Source organism: Pan troglodytes, chromosome 7 (assembly GCF_028858775.2).
Source record: "Pan troglodytes isolate AG18354 chromosome 7, NHGRI_mPanTro3-v2.0_pri, whole genome shotgun sequence".
Taxonomy (NCBI): Eukaryota; Metazoa; Chordata; class Mammalia; order Primates; family Hominidae; genus Pan; species Pan troglodytes.
Genome location: NC_072405.2, coordinates 90,476,719 through 90,499,819, shown reverse-complemented (window position 1 = coordinate 90,499,819; position 23,101 = coordinate 90,476,719). Strand labels below are relative to the sequence as shown.

Below are 23,101 nucleotides of genomic sequence, written 5' to 3'. Positions count from 1 at the left end.
CATGATGCAAAGTATGAGCGCGGACCAATGTTGGTCGCAGTTCCTTCTGGGAAATGTAGTCTTCTTCTGTTTGGCAAACTAGGTATTGTAGCCTCCATTTCTCAGAATATCAGTTGGAAAACTAAAGATAGTGCAGAGAATGTCGATTTCCTGCCACAAGATTACATTTATCTTCGCTACCTGAGCGCCCAGCCGATCAACTCCAGTCGCTCCTCCGGTGGGCGGGCGCCCATGGCGTGACATCACTTCCGGCAGAGATGTACCCCCCAGTTCGGCCCCTCCTTCCACACGGCAGGGATCTTGGGCCCGGGCAGAGACTGGCTGAGGCGGGGAGCAGCTGCTTTTGGGGCGGGGGTGTCACGTGAGGCTTCTCGCTGCTGAGGGAGGAGGCGAAAAGCTGCGGTTAAGGAGAGTCCGGTTTAACCGTCACCGGGAAGCGCGTTCGTTCGGGATCGCGGAGTGGGCTGAGGTAAAGACTGGGTCATTACCTCAGGACAGGCGGTCGCTGTCTCGGGTTCTCGTACGGGTGACACCTGCAACCTTGATGTCTGGCGGGCGGCGAGGGGCTCCGCGGGAGAGTGGAGAGGCGCCGCAGGAAGCCCAGCCACCTTCAGGCCACCGCCGACCCCACTGTGCGTCTGGGAGGCGCTGGGCGCGCACCGGTCAGCGGAGGCGGGAGAGTCTGGGATCCCAGGGAGCTGCGGGTCTCGCCGCCTGCAGTGCGGAAGACCCGTGACCGGCGCAGACCCCGGGCTTACCTTCCGAGGGTCGAACTGTGCCTGGTATTTGCCTCTTTCCTCCCGCCCACGGGGTTGCTCAGAGTCGGGCCACCTCACCTGAGGTTTTCCAGAGTGAAATGAACTGAGCGTCCTGGGAGCAACTCCGCATCAGGGTAGAGGCGAAGACGCTCCTAATGAGCACAACACGTTTTTTTTTGTTTGTTTGCTTGTTTTGTTTTTTTAACGCTTGGGTAGCGCTCACATCTTCGGACGTCAGTGGTTGTGTTGATATGTATTGATATGCGACCTCCCCCCAGCCAGGCGGCCTCAGGTAGTAGAGTGGCAAAGGCCAGGTAGATCCCTCGGACCTTGAGAAGGTTGAGATTTCAGACTTACTTGTTTTTGGGGAGGCCGTCAGGCGGAACCGAGGAGCGGTGAATCAGCAGCTAAAGTTTCATGAATCTTTGATAATGGGGAAATGTTGCCGAGAGCCACTTGAGTTAAAAATCTTTTTTTTTTTTTTTTTTTTTTGAGACGGAGTTTCCCTCTTGTAGCCCAGGCTGGAGTGCAATGGCACGATCTCGGCAAACTGCAACCTCCGCCTCCCGGGTTCAAGCGATTCTCCTGCCTCAGCCTCCCAAGTAGCTGGGATTATAGGCCTGCGCCACCATGCCCGGCTAATTTTTGTATTTTTAGTAGAGACGGGGTTTCACCATGTTGGCCAGGCTAGCCTCGAACTCCTGACCTCAGGCGATCCACCCGCTTCGTCCTCCCAAAGTGCTGGGATTACAGGCGTGAGCCACAGCGCCCAGCCCAGAGTTAAAAATCTTATTTCAGCATCTTTCCAAGTCCAGGTGACTCATTTCTTACCTTTCCCACCAGTAGAGTTTCGTATGAAAAGTTGGGCAGTTATTGTTGTGTGTAGTCTTGTCATTTTGTTGGTCTGTAGTTGTTACAGTTTCTTATGAGTTTATTATTTAACAAAGTAATAGTAAACCATTTCTTCTTTGTGTTATGATACTATTCTGACACAAGATATACTGGTCCGTTTGATAACAGATTCTTGAGTGTAAGTTATAAAGATTTAAATACCCTCAGTTTATCGTAGAGCAGAATTAGTGATGACCTGTAAGCTGTGAAGAACGGTTACAATTTTCACTATTTAATTTTGTTGCATATAAGTTCAATGTTCACTGGGTTTTATTTGAGTAACTTGACCAAGTGTGTATTTTTAATCCTGGGTTCTATAGAATTATACTATGTAGCATCAAAGCATCTGGTTCATTGTTACTACTCTGTGTAAATCTTTATAGTTTCACTAATTAAATTGAAAGGTAATGTGAATAGATTTCCTCCCTTTCTGATTAAATCCAGAGGTAATGTAAATAGTTTTCTTCCCTTTCTTTTTTCTCTCTTGTACTGAATGTAGTACTGTCAAGATGATAAGCATGGAATAAAGCTTCAGAAGGGTCTTTACCAATCTTTCTCCTACCAACTTTTACATACATGAAATCAGGTTAAAATGAACTTTACAGAAATACTTCACAAGGGAATAAAGTAGGGGGAAAAGGGATAACATGTAACATGGAGTCAAGGAAAAAGAGTGTGAAGTAGTTTTGCTCTCTCTATCTTGCAAATAGGAGTCCTTAAAGACAACTGGGATTAAAAGAAGGGGTTTGAGGTATGTTTTCATTCCAAATAAAATAATAGTGTCATAAAATTGAAAAGAATACTTTTCTTTTGAATCCTGCTGCACATTAAAGACTAACCTTTTAATATGTCCTTTTCATTTTTAGATAGTGAATTCCTAAGAAGAAAATAATGGATTGCATATTAGTTGTTCTCTAAGTGGACTCAACAGTGTGCAAGCTTGTTGGAAAAGCCAAAAGAAGATGGCAACTCCTTATGTCCCAGTTCCTATGCCCATAGGAAACTCTGCTTCCAGTTTTACAACAAACAGAAATCAAAGAAGTTCTTCTTTTGGCAGTGTCTCAACAAGCTCAAACTCTTCTAAGGGCCAGTTAGAAGACTCAAATATGGGTAATTTTAAACAGACAAGTGTTCCTGATCAAATGGATAATACTTCATCTGTCTGTAGCAGTCCCCTCATTAGGACTAAATTTACAGGTGCAGCTTCTTCCATTGAGTATTCTACTAGACCAAGAGACACTGAAGAACAAAATCCGGAAACAGTGAATTGGGAAGATAGACCATCTACACCTACTATACTGGGTTATGAAGTGATGGAAGAAAGAGCTAAATTTACTGTAAGTATTGACTTCTGCTGTATACCACTACAAAGTGAAAGATTGGCTAATCTCTGTGTTTAAACCAGTGTTAAATTAATGTAAACTTGTACTTATAATTTCTTGAATATGAAATTCTAATGGTTTTTACACCACTGAATTCTATCATGTTGTAGTAAACTTTTGCTTTACCTTAATAAATTTTCACAAACCAGACACACCTATGTAACTATTAATAGCACATAAATCAAGGAAAAGAACGTTACTAGAGTCTTAAATGCTCTAGGTTCTCTGCCAGTCAGGACCCATTCACCCAATACTTTTGTATAGCCTAGATTAATTTTGCCTATTTTTGTACTTTATCTAAATGGAATTATATACTCTTTTTGCATCTGGTCTCTTTTCTTTAGCCTTGCCAAATTACATGCCCAGCTTTAAAAGATATTGGTGAATAGTGTTTCAGAATGGTTGTACTGATTTATACTCCTAAAAGCAGCATATAAGAGTTCCAGTTGATCCATAGCTTCCTAACATGTGATATTTTAACATTTTTATCATTTCAGCTGTTCTCATGGGTACAGAGTAATATCACATTGGTTGTGGTTTTAATTTGAATTTTCTTAATGACTAATTGAATTTAAAATTTTTTTTGGCTGTTTGGATATTCTCTTGTGAAATATCTGTGCATGATTTTTGTTCATTTTTCTTTTGGGAAGTCTCCCTTTTGATTTGTAGTTTTCTGTGCACTTTGGATATAATTTTTTTTTCAGATACATGTATTATGACTATCCTCTCACTCTGTGGTTTGCCTTTTCAATTCCTTAATAATACATTTGATAAACAAAAGTTCTTAATTTTAATTTGGCTTGATTTATTACTTTTTTTAATGGCTAGCACTTTTTGAAATCTTTGCCTACTCCAAGGCTACAAAGATACTGTCCTATGTTTTCTTCTAAAATCTTTATTGTTGGACCTTTCACATTTAGATTCGTAAACCACCAGAATTGATTTTTGTCCATGGTGGGAGGTGAGGGTCAAGTCTTTTTTTTTTTTTTTCCAGATGGGACCAATTAATCAGGCTTTTATTTGAAAGACCACTCTCTCTCCTCTTCATTTTCAGTGTTGTCTGTGTCATAAATCATGTGACCATAAATGCATGGGTCTGCTTCTGTGTTCTATTTTTTCATCCTTTACTAATTTCACACTATCTTAATTAGTAAAGTCTTATAATAGGTCTTGATATGTAACAGTGTATGTACTTTAGCTTTTTTCTTCAGGATGGCCTTGGCTATTCTTCACCCTTTGCATTGAGATTTTGTTAGATCTATAGATTAATCTGGGGAGAACTGACATCTTTACTGAGTTTTCAAATCTATGAACCTAATCCATTTAATTAAGTCATTTTTTTCTAGTAATGTTTTGTTGTTTTTGGTGCAGGGTTCTTATATCTGTTGGTTAGATTTATTTCAGGATATGGATGTTGTTTGATGTTCTTGTGAGAGACATCTATTTTTGTTTTCTATTTACTGCTATTTTATATAATTTGTCCTTTTATGTTTACATATCCAGCAACCTTGCTCAACTCACTTATTAACTCAAAAGGTTTACTTTTTTGGTAAGACTTTGTTCTTTTAGTAAAGTTTAATGTTTACTTCAATGTTTCATGCTGTAAATTTATGACAGGATGGGAGGACCTCCAAGGAAAAATTGTTGAGATAATTTATGAAGAGGCAGTCTTTAAAATTATCATAAGACTGTGATATAGGAAATCTTCAGGGAACTCTGTCTCTCTCTCTCTTTTTAGAAAATTTTTAGAAAATATAAACTGATGGCCAATTTCCTGAATTAAGAAATAGGCATTTATTGAGTTGATACTATGGTCTGAATGTGCGTTCCTTCAAAATTCATATGTTGAAACCTAACCTTCAAGGTGATGGTATTAAGAGATGGAGCTTTTGGAAGCCAGTAGGTCATGGGAGCAGAGCCCCCATAAATAGGATTAGGACCCTTAAAAAGAGGCCCTAGAGAGCTTTTTGTCCTTTACACATCTGAGGACATAGCTATAAGGCACCATCTATAAACCAGAAAGTAGGCCCTCTCCAGATACCAAATCTGTTACTGTCTTGATCTTGGACTTCTCAGACTTTAGAACTTTGAGAAATAAATTTCTTTGTTTACAAGCTACCAAATTTATGGTATTTTGTTATAACAGACCTAACAGACTAAGACAGATGATATGTGTGAAGATGCAAGTATTTGGCCAAATACAAGGTGGTGTTATGTAAAGCATTTCAAGAGACTGGAGAGGAGGAAGTAAATGACAGATATGAAATTAGTCATATTCATTTATTTATTAACTCAACATTTTTTAAATTATCTATTATGCCTCAGGCACTGTTCTGGGTAATAGTGGTACAGCAATTTGAATGAAAGCATGATAAGTAAGTAAATAATAAGACGCCTGATATGTCACATGGTGATAAGCACTATAGAGAGAAATAAAACAGAGAAGGAAGACAGGGAGTTTCCCCAAATCTGGGGTTGGGATTTAAATAGCACTGTCAGTCATGGCCTCACAAAAAGATGTTAGTGCTAACAGGGAATGAGCCATGAGAATGTGTTTTCAACACAGATGGGACAACTACAAAGATCCTTGTGGCTGACAGCAGAGTAAGCTGTGGGAGGTGTAGGGAATGAGATGACAGGCAGGGAAGTGTGGCACACAGATCACATAGGGAAGGAGGCACTGTGAAGACTTTGGATTTTACTCTGCATGAGATGAGAATCTTTTAAAAGGTTTTTAAAAGAAGAGTCATGTGATCTGACAATGTTTTAAAAAGTTCATTCTGGCTACTGAATTGAGACTGGTTTGGTCGAGATGGGGGACAGTCAAAGCAGGAAGCAGTTAGTAGGTTCTTTTAGTAATCCAAGGGAAACATGATGGTAGTGTGGACTGGGGTGGTGGAGGAGGTCCTGAGAAGTGATCAGGTTCTGGATTTGTTTTAAAAGTAGAACCGGCAATATTTCCTAATGATTTGGAAGTGGAGTGTGGGAGAAAGAGAGGTCAAAGGTGACTTCAAAAGTTCTGGCCTAAACAATGGGAAGAATATGGCTGCCATTTAATTAAATGACAGGTTTTGAGGGATGATCAAAATTTGTTTTTAGACATGCTAGATTTGATATGTCTGTTCAACATTGAAATGGAGATGTTACATGTGTTAATGTGTACACATACATATGTAATGTGTGTGTATACATATAAGCTGAGTTTAAGGGAGAGGTATAAGCTGGAGATACAAACTTGAGAATCTTAGGTTTGTAAAATAATTTTTTCTAGATATATTCTTTTGAATTGCTCTCATAACTGAAAAAAGTATTAGGACTCACTGTTGATCTGATAATATATAAAGTGTCTAGTCTTTAAAAAGGGATGTTTAAAGACAAAAATTGACTAGGATGGGTAGTGAGTAGAATTGGGAAGGAAGCATGCCATGGACCTCTTTGATTGGTAATGTTTCGTTTCTTGCTCACTGATATGGTTTGGCTGTGTCCCCACCTAAATCTCATTTAATTCCCATGTGTTGTGGGAGGGACCTGGTGGGAGGTAATTAGGAAGTATAGCTAACTTGCTTTTGATTTTACAAGCTGATAGGCAAAAGGGACTTGCCTTGTCTCAGATGAGGGGCAAGGGGCAATCATTGGGGCAGGTCTTTCCCATACTGTTCTCGTGATAGTGAATAAGTCTCACAAGATCTGATGGTTTTAAAAGCGGGAGTCTTCCTGCACAAGCTGTCCTCTCTTGTCTGCCAGCATGTGAGACTTGCCTTTCACCTTCCATCATGATTGTGAGGCCTCCCAGCCATGTGGAACTGTAAGTCAAATAAACCTCTTTCTACAGTCCAGGCTGAGGTAGTCTTAGTTGGAGATGAGGAACTTGTTGGGAAATGGAGAAAAGGTAATTATTGTTAGGTTTAGCAAAGAGATTGGCGGCATTTTGCCCCTGCCCTAGAGATTTCTGGAACTTTGAACTTGAGAGGGATGATTTAGGGTATCTGGTGGAAGAAATTTCTAAGCAGCAAAGCATTCAAGAGGTGACTTGGGTGCTACTAAAGGCATTCAGTTTTATAAGGGAAGCACAGCATAAAAGTTTGGAAAATTTGCAGCCTGACAGTGCAATAGAAAGTAAAATCCCATTTTCTGAGGAGAAATTCAAGCTGGCTGTAGAAATTTGCATAAGTAATAAGGAACCCAATGTTAATCCCCAAGACAATGGGGAAGATGTCTCCAGGGCATATGAGAGGTCTTCATGGCAGCCCCTCCCATCACAAGCCCAAAGGCGTAGGAGGAAAAGGTGGTTTTGTGGACTGGGCCCAGGGTCCCTGTGCTATGTGCAGCCTAGAGGCTTGGTGCCCTGCATCCCAGCCGCTCCAGCCATGGCTGATAGGGGCCAACATAGAGCTCAGGCTGTGACTTCAGAGGGTGTAATCCCCAAGCCTTGGCAGCTGCCACATAGTGTTGAGCCTGTGAGTGCACAGAAGTCAAGAATTGAGGTTTGGGAACCTCTGCCTAGATTTCAGATGATGTATGGAAATGCCTGGATGCTCAGGCAGAAGTTTGCTGTAGGGGCAGGGCCCTCATGGAAAACGGCTGCTAGGGCTGTGTGGAAGGGAAATGTGGGGTCAGAGCCCCATACAGAGTCCCTACTGGGGCACTGTCTAGTGGAGCTGTGAGAGGAGGGCCATCATCCTCCAGGTCCTAGAAAGGTAGATCCACCAACAGCTTGCACCATGCACCTGGAAAAGCCACGGCTCATAAAAGCAGCCAGGAAGGAGGAGGGCTATATCCTGCAAAGCCCCAGGGGCGGAGCTGCCCAAGGCTATGGGAGCCCACCTCTTGGATGAGCAGGACTCAAACATGAACTAGACATGGAGTCAAAGGAAAGTATTTTGGAGCTTTAAGATTTGACTACCCTGCTGGATTTCAGACTTGCATTGGGCCTGTAGCCCCTTTGTTTTAGCCAATTTCTCCCATTTGGGATGCTTGTATTTACCCAATGCCTGTACCCTCATTGTATCTTGTAAGTAACTAGCTTGCTTTTGATTTTATAGGCTCATAGGCGGAAGGGACTTCTTGTCTCGTATAAGAATTTGGACTGTGGACTTTTGAGTTAATGCTGAAATGAGTTAAGTCTTTGGGGGACTGTCTGGAAGGCACTATTAGTTTTGAAATGTGAGGACATGAGATTTGGGAGGGGCCAGGGGTGGAATGATATGGTTTGAATGTGTCCCCACCCAAATCTCATCTTGAATTCCCACATGTTGTGGGAGGGACCCAGTGGGAGGTAATTGAACAATGGGGGCAGGTCTTTCCCATGCTGTTCTTGTGATAGTGGGTAAGTCTCATGATATCTGATGGTTTTAAAAATGGGAATCTCCTTGCACAAGCTCTCTTCTTTTGTCTGCTGCCATGTGAGATGTGCCTTCACTTTCCACCATGATTATAAGGCCTCCCTAGCCACATGGAACTGTAAGTCCAGTAAACCTCTTTCTTTTGTAAATTGCCCAGTCTCAGGTATGTCTCTCAGCAGCATGAAATGGACTAATACACTCATAGTACTTTAGGTGTGTTCATTTTGTGAAATTTGTCAAGTTGTACGCTTATGAATTGCACACTTTTTGTATATATTTTATAATTCAAAAACAACTACATTAAAAACAGTACAAGGAAATACATATGAAACTTCAAATAAAGAGTAGAAACAACAACAGTTATTGGAATATAGAGAAGGGAATGATCAGTACTGTTCATAAAGTTTTCATTGAAAGCACTACTTAAACAAGTAGAAAGCACTTTCTAGAAGAGATAGAACACAAAAGTCGTATTTTATCTTGCTAGAGAAACAGGGGTATTCAGTGGCCACAGTGGAGAGTAGCTTATTTAGAAGGGGGAGTTCATTTTCTAAGACAAGAAAATAAAGTCAGTATGTATTATTTGTAGATATTCCTAATTATTATATGAAGTACACTTTTATCCTGTATCAGTCATTCATACTCAAAAGTTTTAAAGTCGACTTCTGTCTTCTTTTAATGAGTGACTCCTAAAAAGAATTTCTTTTCTATTCCCATTGCAACTTTTTTAGATCAGGACCTTCTGCTGACTTTAAAGAGTATCCGAGTAACCTTGTTTCCCACCCTTAGATGTTACAAAGATAAATTGCTTTTTTTTTTTTTTTTAACTTCAAAGCTAAAGGATTTATCCTTAACTCCTCCTTATTCTCTCCCTTAAAAGCTGAAAGAGAAGTTTGTATGGGAGAAAAATCAAAGGGTAAGGATAATCTATAGTCCCTAACTAATGAATGGTCTTTAGGGCAGCACTGTCCAATAGAAGTATAATGTGAGCAGTAATTGTGAATCACATCTGTAATTTTAAATTTCTTAGGAGCCACATTAAAAAAAAAAACAAAAGAAATAGGTGAAATTATTTTATTAATATATCTTATTCAACCTAATATGTCCAAAATATTATCATTTTAACATGTAGTTAGTATTAGACCATTTTAATAAAAGCTGTTTACATCTTTTTTCACATTAAATCTTTGAAATTCAGTGTATATGTTGCACACTACACACATCTCAATTTTGACTAGTCACACATTGAGTGCTCAATTGCCATGTGTGACCAAAAGTGCAGCTCTAGAGCTGCAGTTGAAAATTATTGCACAGCAAATGTCCAGAAAAGAAGTTACTTTTTTAAAGAGAGTTTCTTATTCAGCAAATATTTATTGAGTATCTCGTATGTGCCTATATGTAGCTTAGTGCAAAATACCGTATCAAAACTACTAGATGCTTCTCTGAGATTCTATCATAAATAACACTTTCTCAATACATTCTAAAAGCATACTTATAAAAAATAGAATCCACTTTTTCCTTAGGCGCTTTTAAAAATTGACACACATTGACTTGCTTCAACCAAGTTTTTCTATTCAGTAGCCTACATAATTGTACATAATTACAAAAATGTAGATTTTATTCAGTTGGGGTTTTTTGGTATTTCAAGCTTATATTTTGCCCTATTTTACAATAATTTCAACTTTCATTTTAGATTCAAAGGATACATGTGCAGGTTTGTTACATAGGTATATTGCAGGATACTAATGAACCCATCACCCAAGTAGTGAGCATAGTACCCAACAGTTTTTCAACTCCTTCCCCCCTTCATCCTTCTCCACTAGGAGTCCCCAGTGTCTATTGTTGCTATCTTTATGTCCATGAGTTCCCAATGTTTACCTCCCACTTATAAGTGAGAACATTAGGTATTTGGTTTTCTGTTCCTGCATTAATTCACTTAGGATAATGGCCTGTACCTCTATACATGTTGCTGCAAAGGACATGATTTGATTCTTTTTTATGGCTACATAGTATTCCATGGTGTATCTGTACCACATTTTCCTTATCAAATCTATCCTTGATGGACAGCTAGGATGATTCCATGTCTTTGCCATTGTGAGTAGTTTGTGCAATGAACATGTAAGTGCATATGTCTTTTTGGTAGAACAATTTATTTTCTTTTGGATATATACCCAGGAATGGGATTGCTGTGTCAAATGGGAGTTCTGTTTTAAGTTCTTTGAGAAATCTCCAAACTGCTTTCCACAGTTGCTGAATTAAGTTACAGTTCTACCAGCAATATATAAGTGTTCTCTTTTCTCCATAACATCACCAGCATCTGTCATGATAATGACTGATAGCCATTCTGACTTCTGTGAGATGGTATCTCATTGTGGTTTTGATTTACATTTTTCTGATGAATAGTGTTGTTGAGCATTTTTTTTATGTTTCTTAGCTGCTTGTATGTCTTCTTTTAAGAAGTATCTGTTCATGTATTTTGCCTACTTTTAATGGGGTTATTTGTTGAATTGTTTAAGTTCCTTTTTTTTTTTTTTTGACGGAGTCTCACTCTGTCACTCGCTAGAGTGCAGTGGTGTGATCTTGGCTCACTGCAACCTCTGCCTCCCAGGTTCAAGCAATTCTCCCATCTCAGCCTCCCGAGTAGCTGGGATTACAGGCACCCACCACCACATCTGGCTAATTTTTGTATTTTTAGTAGAGGCGGGGTTTCACCATACCATGTTGACCAGGTTGGTCTCAAACCCCTGACCTCAAGTGATCTGCCCACCTCAGCCTCCCAAAGAGCTGAGATACAGGCATGAGCCACTGCACCCAGCCTTGAATTGTTTACGTTCCTTATGGATTCTGGATATTAGACCTTTGCCAGATGCATAGTTTACAAATATTTTCTCCCATTCTGTAGGTTGTCTCTTTATTCCATTGATAGTTTCTTTTACTGTGCAGAAACTTTATTTTAATTAGGTCTCACATCAAGTTTTGTTTTTGTTGCAGTTGCTTTTGAGAACTTAGTCATAAATTCTTTCCCAAGGCCGATGTCCAGAATGGTGTTTCGTAGGTTTTCTTCTGGGACTCTTATAGTTTGTGGCCTTACCTTTAAATCTTTAATCCATCTTGAGTTAATTTTTGTATATAGTGAAAGATAGAGCTCCAGCTTCATTTTTCTGCATATAGCTAGCCAGTTATCCAAGCCCTGCTTATTGAACAGGGGATCGTTTCCCTATGCTTATTTTTGTCAACTTTGTCAGAGATCAGATGGCTGTAGGTGTGCAGTTTTATTTCTGGGTTCTCTATTCTCTTCCATTGGTGCATATGTCTGTATTTGTACCAGTACCATGCTGTTTTGGTTATTGTAGCCTTATAATATAATTTGAAGTCAGGTAGTGTGATGCCTCTGGCTTTGTTCATTTCACTTAGGATTGCTTTGGCTATTTCAGCTCTTTTTTGGTGCCATGTGGATTTTAGAGTAGTTTTTTTCTAATTCTTTGGAGAATGATGTTGGTAGTTTGATAGGAATACCATTGAATCTATAGACTGCTTTGGGCAGTGTGGCCATTTTAATGATATTGATTCTTCCAATCCATGAGCATGGAATGTTCTTCTGTTTCTTTGTGTTATCTGTGATTTCTTTTTTTTTTTTTTTTTTTTTTTTTTTTTACCCCCTAGACGGAGTCTTGCTCTGTCGTCACCCAGGCTGGAGTGCAGTGGTGCAATGTCAGCTCACTGCAAGCTCCGCCTCCTGGGTTCATGCCATTCTCCTGCCTCAGCTTCCCAAGTAACTGGGACTACAGGCGCCCGCCACAGTGCCCGGCTAATTTTTTTTGTATTTTAGTAGAGATGGGGTTGCACTGTGTTAGCCAGGATGGTCTCGATCTCCTGACCCCCATGATCCGCCCACCTCGGCCTCCCAAAATGCTGGGATTACAGGTGTCAGCCACCACACCCGGCCCTGTGATTTCTTTCAGCAATGTTTTGTAGTTCTCCCTGTAGAGATCTTTCCTCTCCATGATTAGATGTATGCCTAGGTGGTTTTTTTGCGTGTGTAACTACTGTAAATGGGATTGCATTCTTGATTTGGCTCTCAGCTTGAATGTTATTGGTGTATGGAAATACTATTCATTTTTAAACATTGATTTTATATCCTGAAATTTTACTGAAGTCCTTTATCAGTTCCCAGAGCCTTTTGGCAGAGTTTTTAGGATTTTCTAGGCATAGAATCACATAGTTTGACTTCTTCTTTCCCTATTTGGATGCTTTTTATTTATATCTTGCCTGATTGCTTTGGCTAGGACTTCCATATTTTATTCTTGGCAATAAAAACATTGAACTTATTTGAAAACTTTGCTTGATAGTTATTAAGTTTAAAAATTGTGTAGAACAAAAGTGGCTATTTTTCATAGCTTCTTCAAGTATAATTTTTTAATCAATTTTAGAATATATTGACATAAATCATGTTTTGGAAGCTGATGAGTTTATTGTTAGTGTGCACAGAAAAAGCGTTTTGTCTCAAATCTGTTATATTTCCTAAGGAAAAAATCTGGCTTTTGGTGCCTGCATTGATTATTTGTACTTTTGATAATTTAAATGATTTTTGATATTTTTTACATAATAATTGTTATAGTCTGGGTTATCAAGTAAAATTTTTAAAAATATTTGGCTTGAGTTTTTAAATATCTTTACCTTTATATTTTTCTCTCTGTCTGTTTTTCTTCCTGTGCATAGGTATATAAAATACTAGTAAAGAAAACCCCAGAAGAAAGCTGGGTAGTTTTCAGAAGATACACTGATTTCTCTAGGCTTAATGACAAAGTAAGTACTATAATAAATCCAAACTAACATTTCAGTTTTGAATTGTTTTCTGTTTCCCTTACTTCTGTTATATTTTTTCTTTGTTAATTGAGTCAAATTCATTCTAGTTCATAAGAAAATTAATTTTTTAAATAAATTTTTAAAATAAAAATTTTTATTAAAAATTTTAAAAATAAAAATTTTTAGCATAAAAATATGAAACTTTAAAATTGCCAACAGAAATATAAATAATTATCTTGTGAGTCTGAAAAAGATGTGTATAAGATCTTTTGAATTATTATAAAATTATATATGTCTATAAGATAATGAACAAAAACATATTTAACATATTGTATTAGTTTCCTATTACTGCATAATAAATTACCACAAACTTTGTTGCTTAAAATAACACCTGTTTATTATTTAGTGGTGTGGGTGGGTTCAGCTGGGTTCCTTGCTTAGCATCAAGCAAAGTCAAAATCAAGCTGTTAGCTGGGCTGGGCACTTATCTGGAGGCTCTGGAGGAGAATTACCTTCCAAGCTTATTCAGGTTGTTGGCAGAATTTAGTTTCTTGAAGTTGTAGGGCCAAATTTTCTGTTTCCTGGCTGATTGTCAGCCAGAAATCATTCATACTTCATAGAGACTGCTCTCCAGTCCTTGTACATAGCCCCTCCATCTTCAAAGCCAGCAACAGTGAGCCAAGTTCTTCCTGTACTTTGAAGCTCTTTGACTTTCTCCTCTGCCACCAGCTAGAGAAAACAGTCTAAAGGGATCAGGTGGTAAGGTAAGGCTCACCCAGATAATCTTAGCTTAAGGTCAATTGATTAGTAACCTTAATTACAGCTGCAAAATCCTTTTTCTATGTAACATAATAAAATCACAGAAGTAACACCAGAGGCAAAGATCATGGACCATCTAGAATTCTGTCTACTGTGCATACAAAACAGAAGAATAATAAACCTCAGTGTATTAAGAACCCTTAAAACTAAATTAGGAAAGTGAACCCCAAAGTAAAAAATGCAACAAACAGTATGAGCAGGATAATTCACAGAAGAAACGTAAATGATCAATAAACCTGGAAAACACTTAATATCACAGATACTCCAAGAAAAGGAAACTAAGACACTCTTTTTCACCTGTCAAGCTGACAGATATTTAAATGATAATACCCAGCGTTGGAAGTATGAATCTTCCTAGGGGATACCCAAAAGTTTTGTATAATTTAACATAATAATCACATTTCTAGGATTTATCATATATAAGTAGTCATAAACATGGGAAATATTTAGCTTTAAGGGCACTTACCACAGTGTTTTGTATATTGTTTTGTTTATCTGTGTTTTACTTTGCTTTTAGTAGTTAAAAGTTGGAAGCAACCTAAATTTCTAAAAGTGAAGAATTAAGTAAATTATTATTAGAATATAATAGCAAAAGAAGAGCTGCCTTGTCCCCAGAGCTAGAGGAAATTTAGATGGGGCAGGAGGCAGAGGGTGTGATATTTTGGAAGCCAAGAGAAAAATCATTTATCTAAAAGAAGCAAGCAGTTCATTATGCTTCTGAGAGGCCAAGTAAGATGATCTTAGAACATGCAGAAATTACTCTCCAATTTTGACAGGTGTTTAATAAGAAAGCTGTACTGGTCCTGTTCTCTCCCATTTGTGACTTTTCCTTTCCTCCTTCTTTGGACTCCTTGAAGCTTTAAAGTTAGTATATTTTTATAGTGTTTGGTGATGGGAAACCCATGTAACTTTGTAGTTATTTAGCTGCCAAATTTTTCTGCCACTGTAAAAACCTCAGTTTAAATGAAAAGGTAAAATATGGGATGCTAAATTATTTTATCCATTTTAAGATTTGGTTAAGATGCTTTCTTGTAATATGCCAAAATAAAGTGTTATTTCTAATGTATACCTACAATTATATATGAATTTTATTTACTGTTCCTGAGCTTCGTATATTATACTGATGAATTTAAAATCTATAATTCTGTACTTCTGTTAATTTTTTTAAATGACTAAACAAGCCGAAAGATAAAAGCAATTCATGAAGTTACGTGATAGTTAAGTGGAATACTTAGTTTTTAATGAAATTATTACAATTTTGATCATGCAGACTAATTTCAAACAGTTTCATTGTAGACCTATTTAATCCTTTATGAAAAAAAATCCATTATTTTTCTTTTCAGACTACACTGTTATTTAGTGTTTACTTCCTATTATCTCTTTAGATTTCATCTTTATTGCTGAAGTATTTTCTTAGGCAAGCTGAAATTTAGATAAATCTTTTTAAAAAAGATGATAGGAGTTTAATTTAAATTTAGTAAATATCTCCTTGATCCTCCAAGATGGGCATTTAAAATTAATAAGTGTTTATGTTGGTGTTATAGGTACCAGAAAGAGCTCTACCCATCAGTTGCTTTTACTGGCAATATTTTTAAAAAGTATGTCAAACACTAAGAGACACACAGTTTAAATTGTAGTTATCATTGATATAATTGTAAAAAATAAAAGCTTAGGATTTTTCATTTTATAAAATCAATCATGAAGTATTTATGAAATGAGTAGATAGAGTTCAGCATTGTGCTAGGAATTTGGAGTTACTCTTACGTAGAAACTATATAGATGTGATTCTAACTTTAAGGAATTTACATTTCCCAGTTATATAGTTGTGAAGTACAAATAGCTAATTGGCGATACAAAAATTATTGAACGTGCTAAAATAACACTGCTTAGAAAGAGAACATTTATATAGAACATTAATATTTTCTTTTTGTTTTATTTTTATTTCCTGGGTTATGGTCTGACTTCAACTTCTCTGGGAGTGATAAGAGCCTCTGCTGAGGAAGTCAGAGGACAAAGTCATGAGCAAATTCTGGAATGCACAGGGCTTATCAGAGTTGGGGCAACCAGGCGGGGTTTTAGGGTGGACTGGGAGATGCATTGATTGTAGAAATATGGCCATGAGAAGTGAGTTTTTTTCTAAATTCTATTTAAAATTGAAGCTCAATATTTCTACTTCCAGGTTACAGCAGTAGGACAAAGCTGAACATTTCTGTGAGGTAAAATTACTGTTCTCAGTTGCTTCCAGGCAGCAGAGCATAGGGAGAGAGAGAGCAGGACCTTACCAACTCATTGTCAAGACATTCCAGGTTCATATAAAAAATCTGTGGCAGATGCAACCAGGCATTCAGTCCTCACATTAAAAAGAAGTTCAGTGATATTCTTCCACATGTCTGTCTCTTGAGTCACGCTGCTGTCTCCTAAACTGATCTGCCCTCCATATGAGCTTCATAAGTGGCATCCTGAGATTGCCTTTCACTGTCTTTCTGGCAATTTTTTTTCATTTCTCTCCTTTGTTGGATCTTATTTTCTCTATCCCTTATCTTCCTCTTCTTGAATTACCCAATTGTGGGACAACTCCTTCTTTTCTGTGGACAATTTTTTAAGGGAAAAAAAAAATCTAACCATTTAAATTGTAAATGGTTTTTATAATTTAAATTATAAAGCTTTAAATTAATAAAAAGCCTATTTTCATTTCCCTCATGTCTTTTGTTATTTAATTTTCTGTCCAGATACATTAAATATCAAAGCTCCAAGGCCATAAATATCTAATTACATCTTGAAATCAAATTAAGGTTTTAGTTATCTAAGTTACTCTCTAGTTTTTGCCTTATTTATTTTATCTTCACGTTTATAGAAATATAGACAGAATGTTATAATTTACCATTTTTCCACTATTTTATGCAGTGCATTTTTCCTTTGTAGTTGTGATATTCATTTTATATTTATAGAAATGCAAACATACACGGATTCATTTCAGTCATTCATTTATTGAACATATATTGTTGACTGCTTGTTATGTAGCAGGCACTATGCTAGACATTAAAGATGCAACTATGACTAAGGCGTGCATAATAATTGTAGTGTAGTAAAATGGTTCTCAATCTTAATTACACTTTGGATTCCGCTGGAAAGCTTTTTAAAATTACAATGCCCAGGCCTCATTTCAACTAATTAAATCCTAATCTATCAGAGATGGGAAACAATCATTAATATCTTTTAAAACTCCTGGGTGATTCTAATGTGCAGCCAGAGTTTAGAATCACTGGTCTACTAAGACAGCCTAAATTAAATGTGCTGTTTACATTGTGAATGATGTCATTAAAGAAATAAATTCATGATTTGACAATGTGTGTCAGTTTGTCTTTTCTAAAAGTGGCCACAGCAGTATCTTTAGTCCCATATGCTCTTCCTGAATCTTGCCACTGCCCATCAAGAGATAGAATACATTTCCCCTCCCCTTGAACCTGGATGGTCTTGCGACTACTCAACCCAATAGAGGTCAGTGGAAATAATGCTGTGTGAGTTTTAAGCCTAGATTACAAGAAGTGCACAGTTTCATTCTGGCTTGCTTTCTTGGAATGCTCCCTTTTGAAGCCAGCCTCCATGCTGCAAGAAAAGTCCAAGACACCTGGAGAGGCCAGTGTTAGGCTTATGGCTGACAACCTTGGCAAAGTCCTCAGCCAGCAGCCAGCATCATCCACTATAGATGTAAGTGAGTGAACTTCAGACAGTTCCAGCACCCAGCCTTCAAGTCTTTCAGCTGAGGCCTGAATTCATTGCATAATAGAGATATATCATCCTTACTGTACCTCATATGAATTATTGACCTAAAAAATCTGTGAGCTTAATATTAATAAATGGTTATCTTGTATCACTGAGATTTTAGGTAATTTGTTACACAGTTGTGGTAACTTGAACAGAATGTAGAAGGGAAGACTTCACTTAGTTTACAGGGTTGGGAAAGTCTTCCCTGAGAAAGTAAAATTTAAGCCAAATGTATAAAATAGGTCATAACCAAAATATAAAAGTTAAAACTAAACTTTTAGGAAAGACACATAGAAGAAAATCTTTACAGCCTTGGAGTAAGCAAACTTTTTTTATGATCTGAAAAAAAGCATAAACCATAAAAGAAACAATGGATGAATTAAATAACATTAAAATTAAAAAAAATCTGCTCTGTTAAGACTGTTAAATTGAAAAGTCAGGCCAAGTTGGGAGAAAATATTTGTAATGCATGTATCTGACAAAGGACTTGTATCTGAAATATATAAAGAACTCATAACTTAGGCAACCTAATTTTTTTAAAGGGAAGGTGCTAAAAAATTTAATACATAATTCACCATTGAAGATACTCAAATGCAAATAAGCAGATGAGAAGATATTCAACTTCATTTGTCAGCAAAGAAATGCAAATTATAGCCAGAATGAAATGGTTCTACACCCCCACTAAAATGGTTAACATTCAAAAGATGGACAATGCCAAGTTCTGGCAAGGATGTGGAAAGACTGGAACTCTTCTGTATACACAGCTGGTAGAAAACAAGAAATAAAACAAGGCATAAAAAGCTTAACTGAATTTAATTCTTTTATTTTAAACTTATTTCATGAATAATTTCATGTAGTCAACAGGATAGATTTTGTAGAATTGATAGTGCTTGAGTTAAACATTGTATTTGCTCTTTTCTTCTTTTTCAGTTAAAAGAGATGTTTCCAGGTTTTCGACTAGCACTTCCTCCAAAACGCTGGTTTAAAGATAATTACAATGCTGACTTTTTAGAAGACAGACAATTAGGATTACAAGCGTTTCTTCAAAATTTAGTAGCTCACAAGGACATTGCTAACTGGTATGTAACGAATTGAAATAAGAGATTATAAAAGCATTCCAATAACTGGCGTAAATTAAAGAATAAATCTATGATCATAGTTATTTAAGCACAAAAATACAGGGTTGGAGTATAATTACTTGTCTTCTTTAACAAAGTACTACAAGAGATTTGCTTGCTTTCTTTCAATAAGGACTTTATTTGACATTTCATTTTTATCAAAGCTTATTTTAAATAGTCAGTAAAGTGAAAAATCCAGTGTACCATGTACTAAACCACCCAAAGGTAAACTTTTAGTATTTTGTATTTTAGCAATGACTTAAACAAAACCACTTACATATTAGTAAAATTTTGGTTAATATGATACTATGTAATTGTAAGGGTAATATTCTTTATATTTCTCCAAAGTAGTGCAAAAATATTAAAATTGTGAAATTGGCTTAATTTACATAGAAGGTAGAGTGAAAATACCAAACAGCATTAAAAAAGGAAAAGAACAGATCTATGTGGGTTTTTTGCTTCAGAATATATTTACAAGAAAATTGCTTAGTGGTTCAATATCAGCTGAGTATCTAATTTTGGAACTTATGTTATCAGATAAATTAAAACTACTTTGAAAAAAAAAGTAGAAAGCATTTACAGTGTAGCAATAGCTTATAGATAACTTGGGCCTGTAACTGTCTTGGGCAGTTTTTCACATGAGGATGGAAAACAAATTAAGAAAACCATTCTATCTCATTTTTTCTACCTCTTTTTCTCAACCTTTGCATGTATCAATTTTTTTCCTGCATGACACACACGTGATATATATATATAGATATATATACACACACATATGTATATATATATATACACATATACATATATATATATATATATACATCTTGCTTTTCAGTGTGTGCCACATAAGCCTGATGGCTTCTCAAGGTCTCTGCCCATCCTCCCTTATTTTTCTCTTAATGAAGGAACTACAAGCCAAACCCATTCTTTCTACTCCAGATTGATATATGCAGTTGTCTCCTCGACATCTTCAGATATCTCAAAATTACGTCAAACCTAAAACATATTTGAAAGTTTAGTATGCAGACTTTTTTTCTCCAATTTGCAGCAGCATCATCTACCCAGAACCTGTGAGTCATCTTTAACACATCCTTCACTACCCTTAACATTTCCCTTGCAAGTACCACTCAAGTCTGTCTACTTCTCTCCATCCCTGCCATCACTACCCTAGTCCAAGCACGTATCTCTCACCTTAATTACTGTAGATGCTTTCTCACTGGTCTTCCTCCTCCCCTCTTACTACTATAGCCCAGTAGAGCCACAGTGGTCTTTGTGATGCAGTTTGACTTATTCTTTCTGGTCCCTGCCTGCCTGCCTTCTTTCCAACCTTGGGTTTTGTTATTCCTGCCCACCTCCCCTTCTCTGTACATTTGCCATATTGGTCTTCTTTTAATTCTCCAAAATCAGCTTGCTCCTTGTTTCTCAGAGCCTTCAAATATGCTATTTCCTGAAAAGGCAGCCTTTTACACTACTACGCCATCCAACCCTGACCTCGTACCTTACCCATCCTTCAGTTTTCAACACAAACTGCACTTCGTTAGGTAACTGGCCTCCTGACTGACCACTCACCACCACTACCACCACCACCAAACACTAGGTCAGTTCTCTATCCCAGAGTCTGTACCATCCCTTCTCAACTGGCTCTGATGCTTTAAGACACCGTTCATCACCCATAGGTAATGAATTAACTTATTTCCTATATTCTAAGATGATACTAGCTATGTGCCAGTCTCAATAGAATTGAGACAATCACTTTTATCAGTAGGGGTCAGTTCTCTCTTGGAATCTCAGTTGAGAAAGGCTAATTGGTACTTCACTTTCATAGCATTTCAGCTTATAATTATTTCTGTCAATATTTGTCTTTCTCCCACCAGATTGATTGTAGATGTTTAACAACAGGTCATGTGGCTATTTTATTCACCATCCAATCTAATGTTTAGCACAGCGCTAACATAGTTGGTTCTCAATAAGTACTTCTTGAGTGAATGATATAACTATTGATATTCACTGATATACTGTGTATTAGAAAAAAAAAATTGAAGCCAATGTGACAGAGTTAGCGATTATGTGGTCTACGTGGTGAAAACATTAGTGCTCCCCACTTTATATGTATATATTACATCTCAAAAGAAAAAAGAGAAAAGATTAGTGTTAATTCAGACACACAAAGCAGGAATAAAAACCAGTAAACACCAAAATTATAGAGAAAGCCTTGGAAGAAAATATGTTTAATAGCATACCATAAAAGAGGACTTGTACTACCACCAAGAAGTCGACATATCCTCTCCCCTTTTCTCTTGTCCCTTGTTCGGTAAACCTTTATGTCTCTGTATTTAAAATATTGTGGTGAATTAAAATCAAATGTATTCTATAAATGAATTCTCTATTTTTAAAATACTGATAATAGATCTTAGTTGCTAAAGTAGAGATTACTAGGGCCATTTGAGATCCTGTCATTTCTAAAGCTGCATAGCTCAGAACAGTGGTAATGGTCTTGCTCAATTCATAAATAGGCATTTTAGGCAAAGAAAGGTTTCTTAGCCAAATAAGTTGGGGAAAGGTTTCATTTGATATCCCTAGAGGATTAAAGGTTCTAAGAAATCTTGCATGAAAGAATCTAGTATGCCTTGCATTTGTTTGCCTACCTGCCTTTGTCATATATTATCAGGCATTTAGGGAATGCAGGAAGATAACCTCAATTCAATTAAAAGCAGGGTACTTGTGCCTTGGTACCCACTATCTTTTTTATAGGTGATGGGTAGCATTTTTTGTTTCACAATGTAAGAGACTTCTTAATAACATATTGCTTAAAATGTGAGTCAGAGAAGAGGAGGAAGGGTTATTCATACAGAGCAAATCTTATGCATTTGCCCTGTGTTAAAGGGTATAAAAGAGGGGATATATACTCACTGGTTTTAAAATTCATTTAGAGAAATTAGGCTCCTGTTTGAACAAAATAATGACATTTGTGAATTGCTACTTGGTATGATACATTTTATAAAAGTAACAAGAACTCAAAGAAGCGGGGAGATCAGTGCTGTTTGCAATGGTCAAGCAGTACTGAGAATGGGATTTGGGGAGCCTGGAATGCTTAAGATTATGGGTAGGAAGATGGATATGAGTCAGAAACAAATAATTAGAAAGTATATAGAAAGTCTGAGGTTGCCAAATATTTATGAATTGATGGTTGATCCATTAAAAACTAGCACAGTACTTTCCTACATTTTTTGAGATTATATCTTGTCATCCCTCAGTACTGTTCCTTCTATGAAATACATACCTAATTCTAAATGTATCACAGACTAAATTATTGCACTGATTCTGCCATCAGTACTACTGTTGTACTGCACAGCCAAGATTTTAACTATCTCTGCAATCTAAATTCAAATAGTAGTTGGAGCATAAGGTAGTTCATCAGACAAAAGCTTGATTGTATCCACCAAGGTAGGAGAAGAGTGAAAGAAGATTGTCTCATTTTTTACAATTAAAAAGGAAGGGGGGGAAATCCCTCCTAAGGGAGAAAAGGAAAAAAGACAAAATCTCAACATTTCTTTATGAAAACATAAAACTGCTTGTAAGAATCACTACATAAAAACATCAATTAGTTGCATATTACCTGCTGGGATGCCTGTTAGCATTCTGGTACAGTTGGAATGGCAACATAGAAAAAGCTTAGTATCTTTAGCTGGCCAAATAATTATTTGATATTGTTTATACATTCATATTAATTGTTTATTAATTGTTCTTTCACTTTTTGTATCCTTAGCACCTTACAACAAGGTTAATTCTTAACCTTCCTCTTGGCTAAGCCCTTACCATTACACAATGGGCAGCCCTTAATGCTACATATTCTCCAACTCTTAACAAAGCAGAAATGGAAGAAAATACGAATTGAATGGATGTTAAGGACTATTGATTTGAATATTTTAAAAGAATGTTGTTTTCAGATTTATTTAGAAAGTTCAAAGTAAGGATGCAGATAAAAACATTAATATTTACATAATAAACAGATTTATTAGAGATTTTATCTGTTCAATAAATATTTATTTAGAGCTTACTATTTAAAAGATGCTTTGACTATATAAAAATGAGTTAGATACTCATCCTATTTAAAAAAACTGAATAGAAAGAAGACATACAGAAATCATAATGGATAGTTAGATCTCTTTTAAAGGTGGAAAAGAGAACTTTTGACTAGGAAAATTAGAAAAGGTTTCGCA

At 36.8% G+C, this 23,101-nt stretch overlaps 1 protein-coding gene across 17 annotated transcripts in view; it reads left to right on the top strand.

The window, feature by feature from the left end:
- The first annotated feature begins 257 nt into the window (after positions 1-257).
- SNX16 (sorting nexin 16) overlaps positions 258-23,101 on the top strand; it is an 84,389-nt gene continuing 61,545 nt past the window's right edge. For 3 of the 17 annotated variants that reach the window (XR_010159119.1, XR_010159118.1, XM_009455328.5), the window contains exons 1-5: positions 366-469; positions 2,516-2,759; positions 2,847-2,986; positions 13,093-13,179; positions 18,694-18,842. Coding sequence is in view for 10 of the 17 variants with exons in the window: in XM_009455328.5 (XP_009453603.1) it covers positions 2,612-2,759; positions 2,847-2,986; positions 13,093-13,179; positions 18,694-18,842 (524 nt within the window). In the remaining 7 variants the exon portion in view is untranslated. 17 annotated transcript variants of the gene reach the window in all.